At 48.0% G+C, this 18488-nt stretch overlaps 1 protein-coding gene across 1 annotated transcript; it reads right to left on the bottom strand.

Moving 5' to 3' along the window:
• Positions 1-4158: 4158 nt before the first annotated feature.
• LOC109703819 lies at positions 4159-6081 on the bottom strand. The gene is made up of 2 exons (XM_020224539.1): positions 5944-6081; positions 4159-4335 (listed from the first exon to the last, which is right to left on the bottom strand). Exons 1-2 carry the CDS (start codon positions 6079-6081, stop codon positions 4159-4161), a joined length of 315 nt encoding a protein of 104 aa, XP_020080128.1.
• Between the last annotated feature and the right edge of the window lie 12407 nt (positions 6082-18488).

Here is an 18488-nt window from a genome sequence, read left to right as displayed (position 1 = left end):
AAGAAGAAAAGAAGAAGAAGAAAAGAAGGAGAAGATGGAGGAGAGGAAGAGGATCATCACCATCATCATCCTCTTCATCTTCTTCTCTCCCTTGGAGCTCTAGGAGAGGTAAGCTTCCAAGCCTCTCATGGTAGATTTTTGTAGAATGGGTTTTAAACCCTAGATCTTTGGTTTTGATCTACGTACAAGCTTTAGAACTTCGTAGAGGCCAAGAACACATGAAATCCATGTTGTTCTTCATGAGGCTTTAATGGTGGATTTCTAGAGTTTGTCCTAAACACCCTAGAAATGGTTCGAATACTCCTATTTGAGCTCCTAGATGATAAACAAGCTATCTTTTGCTTGTTTTATAGATCAAATCCGAAGTATTGAGCATATGTTAGGGCATCCCAAAGAGGGGTTTTGCTCATATGGGGTTTTGATCTATTTTGACCACTTTGGAGAACCTATGCGGGACCTATGAACCGCCGTTGAAACGCTCGGGTTCGACAATCCGGACGACGTACGCGAAGTTTATGCACGAAACCGGTCGGTTCTTGCGTCACAGAATGGCCGGCACGCCGGAATAAAACGCCTACAAATCGTGAGCATCGGAATCGAGCCATCTTGGAGTCAAGGAATAAACTCCGGAAAGACGGATCGCCGGTTCGGAGGGTTACGGTCGCACAGTCGCGCAAGAGTTCGGGGCCAAACGGGTGCGAGTGCGCGCGAGACGAATGCAAGTGGTCGACAAGCAATCGGACGCGATAAGGTGGGTTGCTGCTTACCGGGGAGCCGACTAGGTCACCCTTATGTCTTAGCCAATCTAATCTCAGTTGGATGCATGTGCATGTAGACAAGCTAAGTTGGTCATTAATAGATATGCATAAGTAAAATGCTAAACCAATGTAAGGTTAGATGCATGATAGAAGATAATGCATAGATGAAAGCTGCTAAGGTGGAAATGCATAGTGGAGCAAGGGTTACATTATGCTTAGTAAGCATGACAATAAATATAATGCTAGTAAGTGCTGATATGAGCAAAATGCGATATTAATAACAGTGCCCAGTGAAGCCATAGATGATTATGCATTTTAGGTATGCTAGCTGGTGTATTTTTTTTTTTTTTGTTTTTTAAGAAATGCGATGTGCAAGGATGCATAGGGTAAATTGCTAAGCTTAGGAAGCAATGATGTATGGTATAGGTATAAAACTCTAGCTTGATAACTTTCTGTGTGAGTAGGTGGATGATTGGGACACTAGGTTGCCAGACTGGATCGAGTGGCTTAACTAGTATTAAAGAACAAGGTTAACAGGTGAACCTAGAGATCGAACGATTTAGGTGTTGTGCTTTCACTAACCTAGTTTAGTAAACCGTAGGTCGAACTAGTAAACCTAGAAGTGGACATCTAGGTAAAATGCATGAACCTAGGCCAAGTGTTATCTAGGTAAGTGACATGGACCTGAACCTTAGGGAGTATTGGACCTTAGGTTGATGGCGTATGTGGTTAGCCACTAGGGATGAGATAGGGGTCGACAGTATAGGGTTGGTTTTATGGGACCCTCGACCTGTGGGGTAAGTGGATTCCGGAATCCCAGGACTTAATGAATGTCCGCTGGGTAACAGTCGGCTAGGGCCGGTTCGGTGCCGCGACTTCGCCGCCGAGCTTGGTACCGTGGGTGTTGGGGGCGATCAATATAGAGATCACCGGGGGGGCCCGGGTCGTTGAACCATTGCGTGGCGTTTGTGCGACGATTTCGGGCCCGCCGGGATGGTTAGCCATTTGAGGATCAGCCGCCAGAGTGACTGAATCCGATGCTGGGTAGTCAATGCGGGGGGTGCCTCCAGGTGACTAAGTCTGACAAGATCGTTGTCTGGGTGCACCCGTTCGCGCAGGACGTATGTCATGGTCTCAGGGAGCTCACGGTTGGTTAAGTGAACGCGATCGGCCACCGGATGGTCAAGTCTTGGCGACTCGAGCCGGTGCCTCAGCGTGTGCGACGATTTTCGCCGGTGTGTAGCGAGGCCTGAGTCAGAGAGAGTGCGTAGGCTGTTGAGCAGCCAGTGCGCAGGCTATCGCAGGGATGATTGACTCGAAGGGGCCGAGTCGGGTTGGTTAGTTATTGATAGGGTAGAGGAAACCCTGATGAGGCTGGATAGGAGGGCTGATCCTACGGGTAATAGAAACCTTAGAAAGCTAGTGGGGTTGGTGTTGCTGATCCCTAAGGTAATAGAACCTTAGGGAGTAATTCATTTGGCTAAAGTAGCAAGTAAAAGTAGAATTTCAAATGATTACTTGTTGTGCAGATTTCATATCGCATATTGTGAGGCATGGCCAGTGTATTTCAGCATTGTATATATTACTGCTGTTATTGGTTGAACTAACATGTTGCAGTGCCTCCTCGGACCTATCGGTCGAGCTTTTTCCTTGGGTGGCCGTACCCACTGGGAACCATGGAGTTGGTTCTCACCCCACGTTGTTTTGGGATTTTCAGGTCGTTCGTGTGCGGCGCGGCGGCGCGAGGCGAAGGCGTAGCTCAGTAGATAGCGCCCCACTACAGAGACCGAGGTAGCAGTACCCTGAGACAGTCTAGCTTAGGGGTCTAGAAGACAAGAAAAGAAAATGTATCAAACTCATAAACCCTGATGTAATAGTGAGATTGTAATTCGGAAGTAAAAATGTAAACTGAAACTGTGATGTAAAACGTGGTTGTGAAATGAATGCTTGTGATAGCAAGTAGATTATGTATTTGATACTTCCTTATGCAATTTGGATTGATATCCGTTCCTTGTTGGAACATTCGTTGATTGTTTGGATTGCGACGCCTTGGACGTACTTAGGAGACTCTGTCCGCGTACAGGGGAATTCCTGGTCCGGTCGGCGGTCTGTCGGCGGCGCCGCGACCCGGTCCAAATTGGCGGTTGGTCGCGGGGCGTGACACGACTGCTTCGGGATGGCACTCTCCCACCTCATGGCGATGCCGCGACCCTTCGTATGCGATTCGCCGACGTTTCGACGCCTCGTCGGCCTTCTCAGCGGAAACGACGCTCCGAGGGTCGCCTTCGACAATAACTACGCACCTACTCGACGGATCGACAAACCGTCTTCGCCGGCGCGTTCAGGGACCTAGCAATTAGGTTTGCGACCCATTAATTGAGATCAAAACCCTAGATTTCTAAAAATCCCAAATCCGTGCCCTAGGTTAGCAACGGTGGGGAAATCCGTGGGGCGAGCCTCGACTTCGAGCTTGAACTATTTCTAAGCTATAAAACCCCCAAACCCTAGAACACCATTAAAGGGTTTAAAGCTTACCTCTCTTCAAGACCTCAAGCTTGAGGGAGAGAGAAGAAGACAATCTTCTTCTTCTTCTTAGTCTTTTCCTTCCTCTTCTTTTCTTCTCCTTCTTCTCCTTCTTTTCTTTCCTAGAGAGAGAGAGGGAAAGAGTGTGAAAGGGAGAGAAAGCAAATGAGAGAGAGAGAGGGTCCCCTAGCCTCTCATATAAGCCATTTTGCAATTAAACCCCTCAACTTTTCATCTATTACACAGCCTCTCACTGGGCCATTTTCGCAGTGAGGGACCGGTCCAAGCTCGGGGAGACCGGTCCCCGAGAGCTGCACAATCAGGCAGAGGGGATTTCGCGTTCGGGAATTGGTCCTTACCTGAGAGACCGGTCCCCGGGAGACCGGTCCTTATCCGAGAGACCGGTCCCCGAGAGCTGAGTTCTCGGGACTTAGCCAAATTTCGGCTAATTCTCGCTGGGCTAACGTTCGGGAACCGGTCCCTGCCTGCCAGGGACCGGTCTCATCAGAGACCCCCGCAGCCCAGCCCGATGGGACCGGTCCCTCCTTGCCAGGGACCGGTCCCCGAAAGCATTTCTGCCCCAGTGCAGCTTTTGCACTGGTGCTCTCGCGGACCTTTCTTAATGCACTTCATGTGCTTTAATCGCCTTCGGACTTTCCGAAGCTTACACACTCGACAACCAGTCGATTCCAGACGAAGTCTAATCCTCGGATTTCGAGAATTCACTTTCCTTACATTCTCCCCACCTTAAAAGAGTTTCGTCCTCGAAACGAACTCAACGACACTAAGTTCATTCAGAATTCGAATTTTAAACTCATACCTCAGCTCAATCCTTAAATAAGTGAGGATGATTCGCTTTCATCTCCTCCTCGAGCTCCTAGGTGGCTTCACGATCGCTATGATTACTCCACCGGACTCGAACATAAGGGATTTCGCGACTTCTCAACTTACGCACCTCTCGAGCTAGGATCTCCACCGGAAACTCTTCGTAGCTCATGTCTCCTTGCAGTTCTGACGGCTCGTAGACCAAGACATGCTCGGGATCATGCACATACTTGCGAAGATTGGAGACATGGAATACATTGTGTATGTAGGATACCGAACTACTAAAATTATGAAGTTACAGTGGGATGTAATATGCGGATTTTAATATAAAAAGGAAAATAAATAAAAATAGTATGAGATACTATTTTTATTAGATTTAGAGAAGTGAAATATAAGTCTGGAATGACCCGTGTTGAAATCAGAGCGAAACAGAAGATTTAGATTTTCTGTGAGAAACGGGGCAGATAAATTAGCAGAAAATGTACAGCCTCAGAAAATTATGAAAATTGGCGGGGATGCCAGAAATATTTTAATGAGGCTAGATTTAAAGTTTCATATTTTTCTGACACCCGTAGAGTGAGAAATAAAATCCGAAAGTCATCTGATAAAGATTGCAGTTCGGCACAGTTTTCGGTGACCAAACGGGGTCGAAACTGAAAACTTAAGATATATTCTTGTTCAGTACGTTGAACCGAACATGACTGTCAAATTTGAGCTCAAACGGATATTCAGGGAGCTCCGACGAAAGATATCAGATTTGGAGCTGCCTGATGTGAATAGTGTATGCTACTATTGAGGTGTTGACTATAAGTAGAAGCTACTAGGCTTCTTCCTCCTCAGCTGCAGCTAGCACCAAGCATCACACGCACATGGTGAAGGAGAGAGAAACCCTCTCTTTCTCTCTCTAAATATCTCTCTCATCTCTCTAGATCTTTCGCCCAAATTCACGGCGTTGGTGGAGATCGAGCTTGCGAACGCGTTGGGAGCGACGGATCGAGTTTTCATGCGCCCGTTGGATTGGCGTGCTTCCGTTTCAGCGTTCATATTTTGGTAAGCTATCGGGATTTGGCTTAATCCTTAAGTTTAAGTGTTCTAATAGCCTCTAATGTGAAGTTAGCTTGTTAAATCCTTAATATTTGGATTGTTTGGAGCATATGTTGATGGCACACGCCCGCAACATATCCTCCAAGGTCTGGATGGTTCTCTCGGTCTGTCCATCTGTCCGAGGATGAAAGGCGGTACTGAACTCGAGTCGCGTGCCAAGGGCTTCTTGTAGGCTTCTCTAAAAGTGTGAAGTGAACTTGGGGTCTCGATCTGATACAATCGACTTCGGCACCCCATGTAGCCTCACCACCTCGTCGAGATATACCTGCGCGAGTTTCTCACCTGCCCAGGTGTTGTGGATCGGCAGAAAGTGCGCCGATTTCGTCAAACGATCCACAATCACCCAAATCGCGTCGTGGCCCCTTGTCGAACGAGGTAAGCTAACGATGAAGTCCATCGATATGTCATCTCATTTCCAGACGGGAATAGTTAAACTCTGAAGCTTCCCCACTGGAAATCGACGCTGCGCCTTCACCTGTTGGCACACCAAACACTTCGCTACGAAGCGGCCAATATCAGTCTTCATTCCCGGCCACCAGTACAATGTCTTCAACTCGTGAAACATTTTGGTGCCGCCCGGGTGGTCGACATAAGGAGACCAATGCGCTTCTTGCAAAATCAGCTTGCGAAGCTCCTCGTCATTTGGCACACACCACCGATTTTGAAATCGTAGTGCACCACTAGTATCTACGCTGAAATCTCCGCCACGGCCACTTTCAACATTGTGCCGTACCTTCTGGAGATTCGGGTCCGCCGACTGCGAATCTTTAATCCTCTCCAATAAGGTCGGTTGGATCACCAACGTCATCATCCTAGCCGGAATTTCCGGAGCCACCACCTCGAGATCCATCTTCCCCATTTGCAACTGCATGGGCGTCTGGCTTGTAACCCACAAAGCGAGGTTCTCCGCCGACTTCCGACTAAGTGCATCCGCGACCACGTTCGCTTTCCCGGGGTGGTAAAGGATATCAACATCGTAGTCCTTAAGCAATTCCAACCACCGCCGTTGCCGCATGTTCAGCTCCTTCTGGGTAAACAAGTATTTCAAACTCTTATGGTCGGTGTAGATCTCGCAATGAGCACCATACAGATAGTGTCTCCAAAGCTTCAAAGCAAAGATTACCGCCGCCAATTCCAAATCATGTATGGGGTAGTTCCTCTCGTAGCTTTTCAATTGACGGGATGCATAAGCAATCACCCTCCCACCTTGCATCAGTACACACCCCAGACCCAGATAGGATGCGTCGCTATACACTACATAATCCTCACCCTGCACCGGTAAGGCGAGTACCGGAGTTGAAGTTAATCTTTCCTTCAGCTCCTTGAAACTCTGGTCACACTCGTCGCTCCAAACAAATCTGGTGCCCTTCTGCGTCAGACGGGTGAGTGGAGTTACGATCTTCGAGAAACCCTCCACAAACCGTCGGTAATAACCCGCTAGGCCCACAAAACTTCGGACCTCAGCAACATTCGTCGGGCGTGGCCAATTCTCAATAGCCTCTACTTTCCTCGGGTCCACAGAAACACCGCCCTCGGAAATAACATGCCCGAGAAAAGCAACTTCCCGGAGCCATAAGTCACACTTCTTCAACTTTGCGTACAACTTCTTCTCCCGAAGGATTTGAAGTACAGTGCGCAAATGCTTCACATGCTCCTCCTCGTTGTGCGAATAGACCAAGATGTCGTCTATAAAGACTACGACAAATCGGTCTAAGCACTCCCTAAATACTCGGTTCATCAAGCTCATGAACGCAGCCGAGGCATTCATAAGCCCAAACGGCATCACCGTGAACTCATAGTGTCCATACCGCGTACGGAAGGCTGTCTTCGGAACATCCTCCGGCTTAATCTTCAATTTATGGTAGCCGGATTGAAGGTCAATCTTTGAGTACACTCGCGACCCCTGTAACTGATCAAACAAGTCGTCGATGCGGGGTAACGGCTACTTGTTCTTCACGGTGACCTTATTCAACTCGCGGTAATCCACACAGAGTCGAAAAGATCTATCCTACTTGCGCACAAACAATACCGGGGCTCCCCACGGAGACACGCTCGGCCTAATGAACTGCTTGTCGAGAAGATCCTGCAACTGATCCCTCAACTCCCTTAACTCAGCCGGCGCCATATGATACGGGGCCTTTGATATCGGCGCGATCCTGGGAAGCAAGTTGATCATGAACTCAATTTCTCGGTCTGGCGGCATCCCCAGTAACTCTTTCGGAAACACGTCCGGGAATTCTTGCACAACCTCCAACTCTTCCAGAACCGGCACTACTCGGTCGACTTCCTAACGGTCGCCAAGTAAGCCGTACAACTGCTATTAACCAGCTTCCTTGCTCTCGTCGCCGACACCGTCGCGGCGAAACACGAACTCTTGCAAGCTCGATACGTAAACTCCTCGTGTCCCGGCTCCCGAAATGTGATCACTCTAGTCTTACAGTCGATAGACACATAATACTTCGAGAGCCAGTTCATGCCCAATACACGAACTCTTTAGCACCAACAGGTCGACTGGCATAATCCAGTCACCTACTTGTACTGGGCACGCCAAGCACCGCTTCTTAACGAGGAACGCTCGTCCGGGTCCCTCTACACGCCAAACACTCTCCCCGAGACTAATCTCAATGTCATGCACTTGCGCAAATGATTAGTTAATAAACGAGTGAGAAGCGCCAGTATCAAAAAGAGCTCTTGCTCGAACACCATTAATCAACACCATACCTGCCACTACATTACGCTCCTCAGCTTCAGGGGGCTCCTCCACTTGTACTTGAGCGGCATACATCCTTCCGCTCGGAGCCGATCGTGCTTGTTCAGGTTGACGTGGTGCCGTCACACGTCCAGCCGACGCCGCAGCAGGTGGCATAGTATAACTTTGCGAACCAAAACCGGAACAACATTAGACTACTCAGTTGCGCACTAACAGTATAACTTTGCGACGAGTACTTTTTCTCATTAAATCGAACAAGGAGTAAAACCTAATTATATTGTTCTATTATACCCCAAGAGTGTTAATTTGGATTGAATCGATGTCAACGTTCACAAGAACCAAAACCAGAACAACATTAGACTACTCAGTTGCGCCCTAACAGTATAACTTTGCAACGAGTACTTTTTCTCATTCAATCGAACAAAGAGTAAAACCTAATTATATTGTTCTATTATGCCCCGAGAGTGTAAATTTGGAACGAATCGATGTTAACGTTCACAAGAACCAAACCAGAACAACATTAGACTACTCAGTTGCGTCCTAACAATTTAACATTGCAACGAGTACTTTTTGTCATTCAATCGAACAAAGAGTAAAACCTAATTATATTGTTCTATTATGCCCTGAGATTGTGAATTTGGAACTAATCGATGTCAACGTTCACAAGAACAAAAACCGGAACAACATTAGACTACTCAGTTGCGCCCTAACAGTATAACTTTGCAATGAGTACTTTTTCTCATTCTATCGAACAAAGCGTAAAACCTAATTATATTGTTCTATTATGCCCAGAGAGTGTAAATTTGGAACGAATCGATGTCAACGTTCACAAGAAGAAAAACCGGAACAACATTAGACTACCCAGTTGCACCTTTATAGTATAACTTTGCAACGAGTACTTTTTCTAATTCTATCGAACAAAGAGTAAAACCTAATTATATTTTTCTATTATGTCCCGAGAGTGTAAATTTGGAACGATTTCATGTCAACGTTCACAAGAATTAAAACCGAAACAACATTACAATACTCAGTTGCGCCCAAACAGTATAAATTTGCAACGAGTACTTTTTCTCATTCTATCGAACAATGAGTAAAACCTAATTATATTGTTCTATTATGCCCAGAGAGTGTAAATTTGGGACTCTGTCACTCCCCGAGACCGCTACCAATTTGGTCCGGCCCCGGGCGCGTCGAATAGACGCCAAACGGACAGGACCTCCCCTGTCCGTCCAAGGCTAACCAACAGATCATGTATAAGAATTTACCCAGGAATCAATTCATAAATACACGATCAAGAAGCACCACCAAGTATAGAAACATATACAAGTACATAAGAGAGAAGAGGCTATCCATTACATTCATTTGATTTACTACATTTAAGTACGTCTTTTACATTCTTCCAAAAATATAAGTACAAGCACTCAAACCTCACCCTATACAACATCTACTCTCAAATACAAAAAGGGTGACAGCTAATGCAAAAGGGAGGTAGCTAATGCGACTAGAGCGCCTTGCCCTTACCACGATCCTCACGCTCACCGGGGACGCCCGAACTAGAACCTGTAAAGAGTGGGGTGAGAACTAACTTCCTTAGTTCCCAGTGGGTTCGGCCGCCGACTCCGCCGATCTCCCCACTAGGTCCAAGCGGGCAAAAGTAGATAATCGATAGATAGATAGATAAGGAAAGCGGTAAATGACAGAAGTAAAGCTACGCTACTATGCCCAATCATAAATATATGAATGCATGTACAATGAAATAGATAAACAACTAACCCATTATCATGCCCAAAGGTAAAGCTATTTACTCGTTCATCAATCTCATTTACTTGTTTCTTAATCTCGTGGCTTCCCTGAAGGAGCCTACTGCTCACTAGCCATCTCGAAAGTAGGGAGGGTCAACTCGCACTACGAACCGAGACCGTCTGCCGGGGCCTAAAATAGGCATTCCCTTGGGACCCAAAATAGGCAATCCCATGTGACCAAATCCGGAGCGCACTACTTGTGTGAGGCTTCCATCACAAAATTTAAAAACAGACCGTGAGCATGATCCAATCCTCGTCTCGAGAATACCCTATCCTCTAGGGTTACAATCATCATATAGTCCATAGGTTTCACGTACACTACGACTCATATGTGTCATTCGTTCTTTTGCTTACTATCAACTAAATGCCACTCGTTCATGGTTTACTATTGACTAGATGCCACTCGTTCTTTGTTCATCATTAGACCAACCATTGAGCCCATCATTTTCTCTGCATTATAGGATTCACAAGTCTCGACCCAATCCTTATCAATCCACTATGTCCAATATCAAATACATGCTACGATATCATCAAGGAAAGCATAAGGAAAGGCAATGTACAATCATCCTATAATGCAATAATACAAGATGCAAGAGTCGACATGTACTAAGACATAGAAGGGAGCCCGATTGCTTCGGGATGGACACCACCCACCTCTTGGCGATGCCGCGATGGTAGAAAACTTGACGCTGCGGTCTTTGCATGCCGCTTCGACTCCTCGGGGCGAAGCGAGCCCTCGAGTACCCGATTCGGCGATAACTCCGCACTCGCTCGTCGGATCGGCAAACCGTCTTCGCCGATGCGTTCCGAGACCTAGCAATTTGTTTTACGACCTATTAAGATAGATCAAAACCCTAGATTTACCAAAATCCCAAATCCGTGCCCTAGAATGGCAACGAGGGAGAAATCCGTGGTGCGAGCTTCGATTGCGAGCCCGAACCATCTACTTATCTTCTCTAGGTTCCATTTGAACCAATTCTAAACAACAAAAACCTAAACCCTAGAAATACCATTAGAGGGTCTAGAGCTTACCTTCAAACCAAGGCTCCAAGCTTACTCTAGCTTGAAGGAGAGAGGGAAGAAGATGATCTTCTCCTTCTTCTTGATCTTCTCCTTCTCTTTTCTCTTCTTTTCCTTCCTCCTCTTCTTCTTCTTCTTCTTCTTCTTCTTCTTCTTCTTCTCTTTCTTTTCTTTCTAGAGAGAGAGAGGGAAAGAGTGAGAGAGTTAGAGAGCAATGAGGGAAAGAGAGGGGTCCCCCACCTCTATTAAAGGCCATTTTGCAGATAGCCCCCTCAACTTTTCATCCTCTGATCTAGACCTCTCTGGGCATTTTCGCAGTGAGGGACCGGTCCCAGCTCGGGGAGATCGGTCCCCGAAGGCTGCCATTTCGAGCAGAGGGGTTTTCGCGTTCGGAAACCGGTCCTTGCCTGAGAGACCGGTCCCCGGGAGACCGGTCCTTGTCCGAGAGACCGGTTCCCGAAAGTTGGATTCTCGAGACTTAGCCAAATTTCGGCTATTCTCGCTGGGCTGACGTTCGGGAACCGGTCCCTGCCTGCCAGGGACCGGTCTCATCAGAGACCTCTGCAGCCCAGCCTGATGGAACCGGTCCCTCCCCGCCAGGGACCGGTCCCCGTGAGCAATTCTGCTCCTAGTGCAGATTTTGCACTGGTGCTCCCGCGAACCCTTCTTTAATGCACTTTATGCATTATAATCACCTTCGGACTTTCCGAAGCCTACGCACTCGACAACTAGTCGATTCTAGTCGAAGTCTAATCCTCGAGTTTCGAGAATTCACTTCCTAACATCCTTCCCACCTTAAAAGAGTTTCATCCTCGAAACGAACTCGATACTACAAGACTTAATTAGAATTTCAAATTCTAAACTCATACCTCGATTCAACCTTCGAACAGGCGAGGATGATTCGCCTTCATCTCCTCCTCGAGCTCCCAGGTGGCTTCGCGATCATCACGATTGCTCCACCGGACTCGGACATAAGGAATTTCCCGATTCCTTAACTTGCGCACTTCACGAGCGGTAATTGCCACCGGGAATTCCTCGTAGCTCAGGTCCTCCTGAAGTTCCGGCGGTTCGTATAACATCGCGTGCTCGGGGTCAGGAATGTATTTGAGTAGATTGGAGACGTGGAATACATTGTGCACATCCGCTAGCTTCGGCGGCAACGCGAGCCGATAAGCCACCGTCCCAATCCGCTCCAAGATCTCATAAGGGCCAATATATCGGGGACTCAATTTGCCCCGAACTCCAAATCGCTTAACGCCCCTCATAGGAGATACCTTCAAGAAGACGCGGTCGCCCACCGCAAACTCCAAATCTCGTCGGCGCCTATCCGCATAGCTCTGTTGTCGAGATTGCGCCCTGAGTAACCGTTTGCGAGCAAGGCGGACCTTTTCTTCCGCCTCCCGCAGCACATCGGGGCCAAATTCCGTGCGCTCGCCCACGTCACTCCAATAAATGGGAGAGCGGCACTTCCGCCCATAAAGAGCCTCGAACGGTGCCGTCTCCACACTAGCATGATAACTGTTGTTGTAGGCGATCTCGGCCATTGACAAATACTTACACCAACCCCCTTTGTAATCGATGACACATGCTCGCAACATATCCTCCAGAGTCTGAATGGTTCTTTTAGTTTGTCCATCTGTCTGGGGATGAAATGCAGTACTGAAATTAAGCCGTGTGCCAAGGGCCTCCTGTAGGCTTCTCCAGAAATGTGAAGTGAACTTGGGGTCTCTATCCGACACAATCGATTTTGGCACCCCGTGTAACCTCACTACTTCGTCAAGATATACCTGCGCCAACTTATCCCCCGCCCAGGTGGTGTGGATCGGTAAAAAGTGCGCTGACTTTGTCAAGCGGTCCACAATCACCCAGATCGCGTCGTGTCCCTCTGTCGAGCGAGGTAAGCCAACGATGAAATCCATAGATATATCTTCCCATTTCCAGACGGGAATAGGTAGGCTTTGAAGCTTCCCCGCTGGAAACCGGCGCTCCGCCTTTACTTGCTGACAAGTCAAGCACCTTGCCACAAAGCGCCCAATATCAGCCTTCATCCCCGGCCACCAATAGAGTGCTCTCAACTCATGATACATCTTGGTGCCGCCCGGGTGATCCGCATATGGAGACCGGTGGGCTTCTTGCAAGACCAGCTCGCGAAGTTCTTCATTCTCGGGCACGCACCACCGGTTTCGAAACCGGAGCGCGCCACCGGCGTCCACACTGAAATCGCCATCTCGTCCTTCCTCGATGTTGCGCCGCACCTTTTGGAGACTCGGATCTGCAGGTTGCAAGTTTCTGATCCTCTCCAATAAGGTCGGCTGAATAACGAGCGCCATCAGCTGAGCCGGGACCTCGGGAGCGACCACTTCGAGGTCCAGTCGCTCCATCTCCAGCCCTAGGGGTGTTTGCCGGGTAACATCAAAAGCGAGGTTCTTCGCCGACTTTCTATTAAGTGCATCCGCAACCACATTTGCTTTGTCGGGGTGATAGAGAATATCGACATCATAATCCTTTAATAGCTCTAGCCACCGCCTTTGCCGCATGTTTAGCTCCTTCTGGGTAAATAGATATTTCAGACTTTTGTGGTCGGTATAGATCTCGCAGTGTGCACCGTATAGGTAGTGCCTCCACAACTTCAGTGCAAAGATCACCGCCGCCAACTCCAAGTCATGGATGGGGTAATTCTTCTCGTGGTCCTTCAGCTGACGGGATGCATAAGCTATCACCCTCCCGCCTTGCATCAGAACACACCCCAAGCCTAGATAGGATGCATCGCTATAGACCACAAAGTTCTCGCCCTGCACCGGTAAGGCGAGTATCGGAGCCGACGTCAATCTTTTCTTCAATTCGTTGAATCTTTGGTCACACTCGTCGCTCCAAATAAACTTGGCGCCCTTCTGAGTCAAACCGGTAAGTGGAGTTACAGTTTTTGAAAAGCCCTCCACAAACCGTCGATAATAGCCCGCTAAGCCTATAAAGCTTTGGACCTCCGTGACGTTCGTTGGGCGTGGCCAATTCTCGACCGCTTCGACTTTCCTCGGGTCAACCGAAACACCACCCTCAGAAATCACATGCCCTAAGAAGGCAACCTCTCGAAGCCAGAAGTCACACTTCTTTAGCTTTGCGAATAGCTTCTCCTCTAGAAGGATTTGAAGCACCGTCCGCAAACGTTCCGCGTGCTCCTCGTCGCTCCGCGAATAGACCAAGATGTCGTCTATGAAGACCATGACAAATCGGTCCAAGCACGACTTGAACACACGGTTCATCAGGTCCATGAATGCAGCCGGGCATTAGTGAGCCCGAAAGGCATAACCGTGTACTCATAGTGTCCATAACGCGTACGAAACGCGGTCTTCTGAATATCCTCCGGCTTGATCTTTAACTGATGATAGCCGGATTGTAGGTCTATCTTCGCGTACACTCGTGACCCCTATAATTGATCAAATAAGTCGTCGATTCGGGGCAACGGGTACTTATTCTTTATGGTGACCCTATTCAACTCGCGATAATCCACGCAGAGTCAAAACGAGCCATCCTTCTTGCGCACGAACAATATCGGCGCTCCCACGGTGATACGCTCGGCCTGATAAACCTTTTGTCGAGAAGATCTTGTAACTGATCCCTCAGTTCTCTTAACTCTGCCGGCGCCATGCGGTATGGGGCCTTTGGGATCGGCGCCGTCCCGAAAATCAAGTTTATAACGAACTCGATCTCCCGATCCGGCGGCATCCCTGCCAGCTCCGCGGGAAATACATCCGGAAATTTCCGCACCACCGATAAATCTTCTAGTTTCGGCACCACCCGGTCCACCTCCACGACGGTCGCCAAAAATGCTACGCAGCCGCCGTTGACCAACTTCCTAGCTCTCGTCGCTGATACCGGCGCGACGAAGCAAGAACTCCGACAAGCTCGATAAACGAACTCCTTCTGTCCTGGCTCCCGAAAGGTGATCGATTTATTCTTACAATCGATCGTAGCGTAATACCTTGAGAGCCAGTCCATGCCCAAAATGACGTCATACGCCTCCAGTTTAGTGAGTTCCAACATTCGGATGGGCATTATCCAGTCACCTACTTGTACTGGGCATGACGAGCATTCCGTATAGGTATTAAACGACGACTCAGGACCCTCGACTCGCCACTTGTCACTTGCTTCTATGGGTATGTCGTGCATGCGTGCAAATGCCCTACTAATAAATGAATGCGTGGCACCCGTATCGAACATAGCTCTGGAGCGAACTCCATTGATTAGAACCATACCTGCCACAACATCAGGCTCCTCGGCTTGGGCAGGCTCCCCGGCATGGGCCTGAGCGGCGAATACCCGTCCGCTCGGCGTTGATCGAGTCACCTCCGGCTTGCGCGGCGCTAGTGCGCGTCCCGCCGATACAGGAACATACGGGGCCCCTCCTTGATAAGGCGAGGGCGCTGGGGTCGATGCGACTGACGGAGTAGACGAGGCCCTTGCCAGACAGTCGCGGCTGACGTGTCCTTCTTGTCCACAATTAAAGCACCTTCCTTGTCGTTGTCTACACTGCGGTGCCCGATGGCCTCGATCTCCACAGATAGGGCACCGCTGCGGCCCACGGCCCCACGACTGCGACCGCGGATACTTCGGGGGCCTCCTCGAACTCGATTGTCCCCCCGAACCGCCGCCCGATCGCTTCTTCCCCTTATCTTGGGATCTGGCCAACAACTCACGTTCCTCTCGCACATGGGCATCTCCATGCTCTGCCCATAGCGCCTTATTGAAAACCTCGGCGAAAGTCGTGAGCTGGAACAATTGCACCGCTCTATATATCCACGGCCGAAGTCCTCGCAAGAACCACTCGGCTCGATCCGAGTCGTCCTTAACCACGTCCGGGACGCAGTCTATAATGTGGGAGAACTCTTGTTCGTAGTCCGCCACCGAACGATCCCCCTGTCTCAATTTGCAAAACCTCTCCTTTAGCTTTCGCTTCTCGGTGTCGGGGAAATAATTTCCAAACATCTCCTTCTTAAACTCCTCCCAAAGCATTGGTGGAAGGTAAGAGGGTCGATCCCGCTTCAACCGCTTCCACCATACCTTCGCCGCCTTTTCGAGGCAATGGGTGGCGAAAGGCACCTTATCTTTCTCCGGGATGTACAGGTCCTCGAAGAGAGTCTCCATAGAGTCTACCCAAGACTCCACCACCAACGGCTCCACTTTCCCCCCTTCAAAAGTTGGTGGCTTAAACTTCATGAACTTCATCTTAGCAGCCAGCGCACGTTCACGCTCCACTTTGTCGGCTGTCGTATCGAGCGTCCCCGAACCCGAAGCTATCGGAGGCGCACTTGTCGGCCGGGGAACTGCCGCCATCGGAACCGCCGCTATGCCCTCACCCTCGGCCGCTACAGGCGTGCGTGCCGAAGGTGCGGGCGGATCACGATCCCCTGTCGCCGTCGCGGCCGCCGCCGCCGCCGCTTGCCGCTCCACAACATCCTGGAGCTGCTCGAACCGAGCCTCCTGGCGCTGCATCGCGCCCAACATTGCAGCGACCTGCTCCCGCAGCTCCTGCACTTCCTCCGATCTTGGCTGCTCGGGCTCCGCAGAAGGCGGTACCGGAGCAGACCTACGCACGTAACGCCTTGGGGACATTTACTCCTGAAAAGCAACAACTCGATTAGTTATCTCAATCCGATAACTTCCTCAACGTTCACGAAATTAAACGACTCGACAACGAAATCGGGCGGAAGCTCACAAGTGTTCCAGTTCTGGACTCTTAGCGTCGCGTCGTCGGCCGCCGACACAACCACTACGAGCCGAGAAACTAGTATCACTTAGATCCGTCTCTATTCACGGCTAGAGACATAACACCAACGTTCACAAGAACCAAAACCGGAAAAACATTAGAATACTCAGTTACGCCCTAACAGTATAACTTTGCCACGATTACTTTTTCTCATTCTATCGAACAAAGAGAAAAACATATTTATATTGTTCTATTATGAACCGAGAGTGTAAATTTGGAACGAATCGATGTCAACGTTCACATGAACCAAAATAGGAACAACATTAGACTACTCAGCTCCACCCTAGCAGTATAACTTTGCGACGAGTACTTTTTCTCATTCTATCGAACAAAGAGTAAAACCTAATTAAATTGTTCTATTATGTCCCGAGAGTGTAAATTTGGAACGAATCGATGTCACTGTTCACAAGAACCAAAATCGGAACAACATTAAACTACTCGGTTGCGCCCTAACTGTATAACTTTGTAGCGAGTACTTTTTCTCATTCTATCGAACAAAGAGTAAACCTAATTATATCATTTTATTATGCCCCGAGAGTATAAATTTGGAACGAATCGATGTCGACGTTCACAAGAACCAAAACCGGAACAACATTAGACTACTTAGTTGCGCCCTAACAGTATAACTTTGCAACAGTACTTTTTCTCATTCTATCAAACAAAGAGTAAAACCTAATTATATTGCTCTATTATGCCCCGATAGTGTAAATTTGGAACGAATCGATGTCAACGTTCACAAGAGCCAAAACCGGAACAACATTAGACTACTCAGTTACGCCCTAACAGTATAACTTTGCAACGACATTAGACTACTCAGTTGCGCCCTAACAGTATAACTTTGCAACTGTATTTTTTCTCATTCAATCGAACAAAGAGTAAAACCTAATTATATTGTTCTATTATGCCCCGAGAGTGCAAATTGGGAACGAATCGATGTTAACGTTCACAAGAACCAAACCGGAACAACATTAGACTACTCAGTTGCGTCCTAACAGTTTAACTTTGCAACGAGTACTTTTTGTCATTCAATCGAACAAAGAGTAAAACCTAATTATATTGTTCTATTATACCCTGAGAGTGAATTTGGAACTAATCGATGTCAACGTTCACAAGAACAAAAACCGGAACAACATTAGACTACTCAGTTGCGCCCTAACAGTATAACTTTGCAATGAGTACTTTTTCTCATTCTATCGAACAAAGCGTAAAACCTAATTATATTATTCTATTATGCCCAGAGAGTGTAAATTTGGAACGAATCGATATCAACGTTCACAAGAAGAAAAACCGGAACAACATTAGACTACCCAGTTGCACCCTAATAGTATAACTTTGCAACGAGTACTTTTTCTAATTCTATCGAACAAAGAGTAAAACCTAATTATATTTTTCTATTATGTCCCGAGAGTGTAAATTTGGAACGATTTCATGTCAACGTTCACAAGAATTAAAACCGGAACCACATTACAATACTCAATTGCGCCCAAACAGTATAACTTTGCAACGAGTACTTTTTCTCATTCTATCGAACAAAGCGTAAAACCTAATTATATTGTTCTATTATGCCCAGAGAGTGTAAATTTGGGACTCTGTCACTCCCCGAGACCGCTACCAATTTGGTCCGGCCCCGGGCGCGTCGAACAGACGCCGAACGGACAGGACCTCCCCTGTCCGTCCAAGGCTAACCAACAGATCATGTATAAGAATTTACCTAGGAATCAATTCATAAATACACGATCAAGAAGCACCACCAGTGCAACAATCAATAGCAAGATACAAGTATAGAAACATATACAAGTACATAAGAGAGAAGAGGCTATCCATTACATTCATTTGATTTACTACATTTAAGTACGTCTTTTACATTCTTCCAAAAATATAAGTACAAGCACTCAAACCTCTCCGTATACAACATCTACTCTCAAATACAAAAAGGGTGACAGCTAATGCAAAAGGGAGGTAGCTAATGCGACTAGAGCGCC

Source organism: Ananas comosus, unplaced genomic scaffold (genome assembly GCF_001540865.1).
Source record: "Ananas comosus cultivar F153 unplaced genomic scaffold, ASM154086v1, whole genome shotgun sequence".
Classification (NCBI taxonomy): domain Eukaryota; kingdom Viridiplantae; phylum Streptophyta; class Magnoliopsida; order Poales; family Bromeliaceae; genus Ananas; species Ananas comosus.
The sequence above is the reverse complement of the archived record's forward strand: the minus strand, read 5'-3'. Positions and strand labels throughout refer to the sequence as shown.